The sequence below is a fragment of the Folsomia candida genome, unplaced genomic scaffold, assembly GCF_002217175.1.
Source record: "Folsomia candida strain VU population unplaced genomic scaffold, ASM221717v1 Fcan01_Sc030, whole genome shotgun sequence".
In the NCBI taxonomy this organism is placed as follows: domain Eukaryota; kingdom Metazoa; phylum Arthropoda; class Collembola; order Entomobryomorpha; family Isotomidae; genus Folsomia; species Folsomia candida.
Window position 1 is genome coordinate 105359 of NW_019091222.1, and position 9010 is coordinate 114368.

Below are 9010 nucleotides of genomic sequence, written 5' to 3' on the forward strand. Positions count from 1 at the left end.
CCTACAAAGTACATACATTCTTCGTAATTCCTTGATTGCAAGAGAACGCGTTCCTCTCACGATGGGACCACATGTTATTATTGAACAAAATATAATATCAAAATAAATTAATATTATTAGGATGTCATGTTTTATATGTTCAGGTTATTTTGCGACGCAATTTCATGGTCGTCAACAATTTTCAATCACTAGTAGAAAATGATAAGTATATTTCATATTGCGTATTAAGCTCCCAGAAGTAATTATGATGATTTTTTCCAATTCAAATATATTAAAAGTTTGGAAATTATACAGTACAGATATTCTTATTGTTATAAAGTGTGGTTCAAAAGAATCTCCCTACCTCAACGCGAGGCATTTTTTTCAGTAAAAACATTACATTTCTCCAAATATACTTCACCTGGAGCAATATTTTTTTTTTCTCTATAAAGTAGAAGGATATGAGAGAACATGGGCAAACAAGAAGTAGGATTAAAATTTTATTGGGCGAGATATGGGGTCTTTCCTAAATTTTGCAAAAATTAGGAGTTGATGAGAATTCCGTCTGATTGCGTAAAGCTCGAAGATGGTTGGAAGATAAACCAAGGTCAGGATGACCGAGAGTATTGTCCTCTATCACAAAATATCAAAGTTCAAGAAATTAAAAATCAGATTTGGGGGGAACTTTAGGAAAACATGATTTCGCAGAAATGAGCGAAAACGATATTTGGAGAAAAGAAAGAGAATTAAAAATTACAGAGTATTTAGACACGTTAAAAAGCCATAGTCCGGATGACAATGGTATAAGAGACCTGTGTAGCAACTGTTACGTGCCCGAAACGTTTAAAATCGGAAGAAATTTAGAAAAGTTGTGCCGAAAATGGGGCATTTAGCAGACCGAGGATGAGTCTCACTGGCCAAGGTCCCACTTATAGGATCTAATTGAAAGTATCACGTATATTTAACTGACATATCAAGCTATATTATGTCGAAGACCCGAAGGAAATCGACAGTGTTATACCCTCAAAACATTGTGTCAAAGTTAAGGTTACTGGGGAGTGCGCGCGCATGGCGTCACGAAACTGCATATGACGGAGGATATGACCGTTCTCGCTTAATACTGCTAATACAAAATTCTTCTTATTTTCCATAAGTACATCAGAGTCAACTAAATATTTCTTATAATTTGCATGGTTCGAATTCGCTAAGACGGTGCGTCACCAAGCCTTGCAAAAATTGTTACCCTTGTTCTGCAACGGGTTGACAATGACGCATGGGGAAAATTATTTTGGCCAGAAAATTTACGAAATATGACCCCAATCGATAACTTAGGGCCTATCCTAATAAATTAAGCTCATTCGCCCCCATGGCCGAAGACGATTGTGGAATTATTCAAAAGATTCCAAAAAAAGTGGAACCGAATTTCGGTCACCGTTTTGGAAAAATTGATACTGTCGTTCAAGAAAAGAGAGGAGGAAATGTTTAACAATTCTGGGAGACACACTACATATTGGTACATAACTGCACCAAAAATTGGAATTTTTTGATTTCGCATTAAAAAGTTATTAACTGGTAAAGTTGAGTATAAAAAACTAGGGAGATTCTTTTGAACCACACTTTACGTCACACAGTCTGCATGGAAAACTAACAATGCATGTCATTTCCCTTCTACATATCATTACCTAAGTCATCCGATATTTAATAAATGCTGTTTTTAATGAAGAGATCGAATAAATTTTGGTTTAAGATTCAGACATATATTTGTAGACGCAAATCTTATGCAGCATTGAATGACAGTCATCGAAATGGGTCCGACGCGAAATAACATTAACATGAGTTATGGAACAACGGGCCCCTTAAAATAGCCTACTTGTATGTATGTATGTTAGTTTTAAATTTCATATCTTATTCCAAGTTTATCTATTAATTCACCTTCATTACGTCATAAGTAATAAAATTACCGATCGTTACGGCACATTACTTCTAAAAAACTGAATATGTATTTAATCAGTACAATCCAATCTCGCAGTGGTGTAACACCACAGGTGTTCCTTCTCTCTCAAAACATCTTGGTGGCGTAAAATCCTTTGCTATCATATTTACCAGTGTTTCCCACCCCGGATTTTTGCTTGGGTTAAATGCTGCGTAGAAAATTACCTCTTGAACGACACACGATCCAGCAAAATTAGAAAAGTTGAATTAAGTAAAATAGTCTGAACAACATCAATATGTTTCTATAAATATGGATACCTACATTTAAATGTGTGTTACATTGTTAAATTAAGTTTTATATTTGTTGCGTCTGATTTCTTCTGTAACACAATGTATGAACGCATATGAATGAAGCTTTCATACATAGGCCTGAGTGAGACTAGGGTTGAAATTAAGACAGGTACAGAAGGGTGTTCGCAGTATTGTGCATCACTTTAAATTACCTTGTCAATTTTTCAATTTTCGATGATGAATCTTGGCAATAGGCTCGACATGTAGCCCATTAGTTTGTCTAACGAGCCTTAACCTTTTTTACACGAAGAAATCACCCGTTGCACTGTTCCAGGGGTCACATTGTTGCACTCATGTTTTAGAACTTTCCAAATTCCCTTCAAAGTTGACTGTTTCCTATGAAACAGGCGCTGTTTCAGGTACCCGAATCCGAAAAAATCCATTGGACTTGTATCAGGAGACTTGACGGGGGTCTCCTTGGTTGGTGTGATTGTTATTCCGAGTCTTTTTTTTTAATCGGCTGCGTAAGCGGCCGTGGCGTGGAGACGTGTGCGATGGCGCTTGATCGTGATGGACCACAACTTTGTGCGTCTCGTTTCCGTACAGCTTTGGAATTTCAATTTCAAGCAAGGGCTTCAAAACTTTGTCAATATAGTACCTCAAGTTTATTTTGACTTTTGGAGGCACTTGATGTAGTGGAAGTACTCCTTTACCAGACATTGCTCCCACCTCCATGAACTTATCCGTCAAAGTTTCCAAGCGTGGGACGACTAAATTTGACGGAATTTTTTCGCCCTCCTTTCTGTAACATATTTTTCTTTTACCGTTGCAGTTTCCAAGATAAAACCATGCTTCATCCAACGTCACTGCAAATTTTGACTTTTCACCGGCTAAATATTTTTCATAAATTTTTCAAGAAGTCGTCTTCCGATTTTTGACGTGTCGAGGTTTTAGCACATGAACTCGAGTTTTGCGGCGCAGTAACAATTTCAAATCTTTGTGAATCACTTTATTTACAGTGCCCAGACTAATTCTGCACAAATTGGCAATGGTCCTTTGACTAGGTGCATTTTCTTTATGGACGAGATTATGGATCTTGTTGATGGTGGCTTTGGTGCGTTAGGAGCGAGGAGTTCGTTTAGGGGGTGTGGGCATGCCAAGGGCCGCAGCATAACGTCTGATCCAAATTTTTCTGATCACTTGGGACACTGTGCTCTATTTATGTTGATTCCGTTCTAATTTTTTACACACTTGTCTTTGGGACAATCCTTCTTTGGAAAAGGCCCTTATCAATGCCTCACACTCAGGGGACAAGTACATTGTCATTTTGACTCGGATTTCAAATTTTTTTTTACTGCGACGGGCAAACTATCTGACCATACTCACTTCAAATTTGGCGGGGTTATCTTTCCGCATTAAAAAGATATCACGATGACCGACTGATGCACAATACTGTAAACACCGTGTAAACTTGTTGTCACTATGAACCTTTTGCAACCGAAGACCTTCATTTATACTGGAACCATGTTCATAAAATTGATCTTGGTTTATGATCATTAAATTTATTATAATTTTATTACCATTACAAATGTTTCACTTAAAATCAGGTTTATTTTAACCATGTGCCAATGTTTTACGTCCATATAAACTCAAAGCAATCAATTTATACAATTTAAATAAACGTGGTCTCCTTGCAAGGAATCCTTGCACTGCAAATATTTCCACGATTCGCCGCCAGATTATCCCATTTGCCGCCTTTGTTCCGCTATCTAGCTTTACCATTACATGACTTTCACAGAATAGTTATTCATTTTAAATCGCATCTTCCCTTCATGACTTTAATACAAATCTGGGACAATATGCATGAATAATTTCCCCCTTAACTTCACTGCACATTAGTTTTATGGGTCTGCATAATGTGTACAATCCTAGCTTACAGGAAGGTGCCATCTCCTCCAAAAAATTCTGAAAAAATCCGTCAATTTGCTACGAATCTAATGGCACTTCAGTTCTTGTTGGATTCCTGTCACCTATGGCCACAATCCAGTATATGTAAAGATAATATTTAAATAGAAATTGTTGAAACAATGGTAAGCTTTCTTCTGAAAGACCATAGAGCGGACCTTTTCATCCGTCTGAATTTTCCTTGTCCACCTTCAAAAATAAATTTGTAATGATAAATCGACAGAGTTACGTAAATATTAAATTTCGATTTATTTACAAATCACGCGGCTACTGGAAAACGATTTTCTTTCTGTAGACATACAAAGATACCTACACTTTGAGTGTAGGTATCTTAGGACTTAGGACTAGGGTAAATAAGAGTCGATTTCTGGCCCAGCCTTTTTATTATTTTATTCTAATGGGTATGATGGGAGAATAATAAATCAGTAAGGTAACGTTGAAAACAATTACCCCACCCCTTTTCTAGGCCAAAATCCGAAATTTCAGATAGGGTACTTTCAGATATCGGTGGGCTATATCTTTAAAACTCTAGCATTTGCAATAAATTGCCTGATAGAAAAAATGAAGGTACTTACTAGCGTTACTTAAAATATGTGAAACATCCTAGGGATGAAATTCAAATTCGTAGATTTCTATGATGTGAATCAAAATTTCATGGTTTCTGATGAAACTTATACGACGAAGTGGGCATATGATGGAACCGCTAAATTGACCTTGTTGTGTGTTCGTAAAATTTGTTTTAATTTTATTGCAATTGTAAATATTTTTCGTAAAAACCGGATTAAAATGTGCCAATACATTATATTCATACTTACTAAAAGCCTTCCATCTCCACAAATTTATACAAATACTTATTTGTAAAATAACTACTTATCCGATAACTATATTTTTATGACTGGTATACCACTTTTTTAAATTTTCATACACTATTTCGAACAAACCCTTTCAGATATATCAAGACTAAAAATCAAACTCGAATTCCAACTTCTCAATCATGCCGTACTTATCTGCAAGATTGTCTCCATCAGGTCTTTTAATGTCGACAATGCCCATACTGTCTGCCATACTTGATTTAAACAAATCTTTATAATTAGCTACAAAATTCTTATTTCCGGATCTAGGACATACGTTCGTATTTATTCTGTTGGCCAAGGTTTGGCCGACAGAGTGATATCCGATGTAACCGGAAAACCTAATCGAGATATTGATCCAACCATCGTCTTTATTAAGTTGGACGGGAGGGTTGACCTCGACACGTAAGAATTCATTGTCCATTTTATCGTCTACTTTTCCATTACAAGTTTGCTCCCTTCTCTGTGTCCATGAACTTTCCCCGTCTCAAAAAGCATATGTGAATATGCTCAAGTGGGGCCCTGCGAAGCATAAGATATGCATTCAGCGTGGGTGCTGGAAAACTCTCACAAGGTTTCAGCCAAAACGATGCGTCTAATCGAAAAATGAGAAGAGGCAAAATAGTTACACAGTGGGCTAACTTAATTTCATTTTTCTTCTAATTTCAAAATTTATTAGTTTTTCTACTAGAAATTGAATTTTGAAATTTTGAAATTGCTGATGTCTGATAAAAATTTAAACTTTTAAATTACCATAATTTCACAAATTAATGTCCTAGATATAGTCTATTTTTCATCTATAACATATGTGGACCTAAGATTATTATTGAATACGTGATAGACCAATTAAAGATTTTATCGAGTTATACAGCAGTCTATAGTTAGAAGTAAGAGGGCAAATGAATGTAGAACATACATGTTGTTATGGTAGTCCAGTGGTGTTGGGACAGGCGGTTAAACACATGGGATCCGAGTTCGAATCCCCTCGGATTCCAGTTTTTTGCAACTTTTTTTCGCGTTTAGATCATTCATTTTTTTATAAATTTTTCATAATTTAAATTTTAAATTTAATATGTACAAATTTTTAGAGCGAGGCAGGGCTAATGTAACCGTCATGTCTGGCCGTCTTATAAGACGGCCAGAGTTATCGTATACGATAACTCTCTTTAAATTTATCCGATTTGGTTGAAATTTCCACCATATCTTTATGGGGTAAAATTACGAGCCAAGTTCGAAGATTAGCCAAATTGGCCCAGCGGTTGACCGGTGGGGGTCATACATACAGAAGTAGGAGTATTATCACCAAAATTTTAAATTGGTCGTAGAAAGCCGAAATTTGGTACCAAGGTCATTAATGGTTTCTAATGAAAGAATATGGAGTGAAATTTGGAAAATTTCTAACCGGAGGTACCCCTGTGGGCAGTGTTCGACAAAAAGCAAAAAAGCAGGACCAAGCGTATACTTTTTGCTTTATTGTTTTTTTCTGCTTTATTGCTTTTTTATGCTTTTTTTGCTTTATTGATTTATTGACTTTAGCTCCATCTTTCCAACAGATTTGTACCACAATGATCATCCAAATTTCTTTTCGAGAAGTAATTACGAGAAGTAATTTCAAATATATATTTTCAAATCTATTTATCTTAAAATGCAAGAAAAGAGATTTATGTGCGTGAAATTAAAATTCATTCATTATTTTTCAAGTGCAAACATTTAAAAAGCAAAGTCACAAGTAATTTACACAAAATTGATACGTATTATAAATGTAGATTCTACATTTATAATACTTATCAATTTTTAATCTACATTATAGATACATCAATTTAACATTTTCTCATAATTTCCATTTGCTTGTCAACTTTCTACTTCCGGATATAATTGAACTAGTGTCTAGCAACGCCCCAATTTCATAAAAAAGCAATAAAGCAATAAAGCATCTCATTTTGATAAGCAATAAAGCTGCTTTTTAAAGCAAAAAAGCAATTTTCCAAAAAAGCGCTTTTTTGCTTGGTCGAACACTGCCTGTGGGTGACCCATAACGATTTTCAAATATTTTCCTAGAACCTTGAAATCAGACATACAGGTCTCTGGTTACTTCAAATTAAAGAATATGAAATTAAATTTTAAAAAATTCACCCTGGATCAGCCATACTGATTTTTAGGCTCTCATTTATTTAGTCAGCCACTTTTGGTCATTGATTACTTTTAGCCAGTTTTCACCGGCCAGTGTAAAAATGACTTTGGCCAGCTAAAAAGAAACACGGTAGGTGAAGTGATGTCAAAAAATTAAACCCGAATAAAAACTAGGAAATAAATACTTTTACAAAAAAAGGACTCTTAGGTTCGACATCGCGATAAAAAGAAGAAAACAAGTTTATTGTAGGATAACAACTTTACCGAAATATTAACTATAATTAGCGAGTCTTGCAGTATTTGCTGAACCGCGGGCCAATTGCTTTCCATGGTTATATTATTTTAGTAAGGAAAAGTTTGTTATCAATTTTCTCCTTTATCCATACAACGTTAATTTTTCGTATCCATTCCTTTTCCTTCTAAATCAATTTGCTGGACTCACGAATCACCAGTAAAAGCTTAGTTTTGAAAATAATATAAATGTACTTGTACCAACATAATCTGCGCCATTTAAAAATTAAGTTCTTTCTAAGAATCTTTTGTATTCGTATAAACAGTCCTGATGTATTACATGCACATAATCAAATATTAGCCATATATTTACGTGTGGAGTATGTGAATGGATGGTAAAGTCACTGTCATATTTTATATTTAAATTTTATGAGCTCGCCAATAAAATCATACTGGAAGATTTAAAAAATATGTCATTAAAAAGTGTTGAGGAATTGGCCCGCGGTTCAGCAAATACTGCAAGACTCGCTAATTATAGTTAATATTTCGGTAAAGTTGTTATCCTACAATAAACTTGTTTTCTTCTTTTTATCGCGATGTCGAACCTAAGAGTCCTTTTTTTGTAAAAGTATTTATTACAAGTCAAGTCTCCCTTCAACACAGTAGCGCAATCGTCCCTTACCCCTTGATATCATATTCCGTCGCAAGTTGCATTAAGTGTAGAGCATCGCCCATTTCCACGTCAGACTTGCCAGTGTACAAATACTACATTCAAAAAATAAAAATAGAAAAAATAGTTATCATTTTCTGCATCTTTTTCTACTTTTAGCATTATCTTGAAGATGCCACTGTCCACATTTTCTATGACCAGATCCTCTATTGAAGCCTTGATCTTGCCATTCAGCACTGGAGAGCCGGCCTGGAGAAATATTCTGTGGACAGCAACCTAAATATTTTCCAATGTGTATTGCTAGTTGCTAATTACTTCATTATAAATAAAACAAACCTTTAACCCTTCTGATCCAAGGTGTAGGGTCAAATCACTTTGAAACCCAGTCTCAAGTAAACTTAATATCCGATCATCATGACTTCTTGTCCATTCCCATGTTGGTTGCAACATCCCTTGAGAAGTATTATTTCCATTGAGTTTTTTAGAAGACAGACGGTTCCCGGACATTATGAGCTTATCAATCTTTTAAGCTATTCTAACGAAAGAAATGGCAGATTATTTAACGGAATACAAATGTCAGAAATAACTCTTCTTATTAGTAATAAAGCGTAACACTTACGTAAATTTTCCCCAATTTAATTTTGGAATATTGTATCGTTAAATATTATTTGACTACTCACAATTTTCCAATGAGTTAAATATGGGCACAACAGGACATCCTTTATCTAATCAGCATACAAATACGCAGAAAACCTGCGATAAGCCATGGACCATTCCTTCTTGGGAACGTGGTCTCTCCTGCATTGGAAATATTACTACGAAATGCCACAAGGTTGCTCCGATTGCTGCCTTTTTTCTCCATCTCGCTGTTATGTTGTATGAATGTCATGCCACTTTGGCATTATGTGCATACATAATTTCTTTGTTAACACATGCATGGAGAGCTTTATGTCATAAATAT

The 9010-nt window shown here is 35.3% G+C and overlaps 1 protein-coding gene across 3 annotated transcripts; it reads right to left on the reverse strand.

Annotated features, from left to right (window-relative positions):
* Positions 1 to 3804: 3804 nt before the first annotated feature.
* On the reverse strand, positions 3805 to 8769 carry LOC110860190 (kelch-like protein 41). 3 transcript variants are annotated; one of them, XM_035860143.1, is made up of 5 exons: positions 8669 to 8769; positions 8386 to 8579; positions 8203 to 8325; positions 8062 to 8144; positions 3805 to 7993 (listed from the first exon to the last, which is right to left on the reverse strand). In XM_035860143.1, exons 2-5 carry the CDS (start codon positions 8554 to 8556, stop codon positions 7918 to 7920), a joined length of 453 nt encoding a protein of 150 aa, XP_035716036.1. In that variant the 5' UTR covers positions 8557 to 8579; positions 8669 to 8769; the 3' UTR covers positions 3805 to 7917. The 3 variants fall into 3 exon arrangements, with proteins under 3 accessions (XP_035716036.1, XP_021964937.2, XP_035716037.1); XM_022109245.2 differs by having other exon boundaries at positions 8386 to 8584; positions 8669 to 8729; XM_035860144.1 differs by having other exon boundaries at positions 3806 to 7263; positions 8386 to 8584; positions 8669 to 8729.
* Between the last annotated feature and the right edge of the window lie 241 nt (positions 8770 to 9010).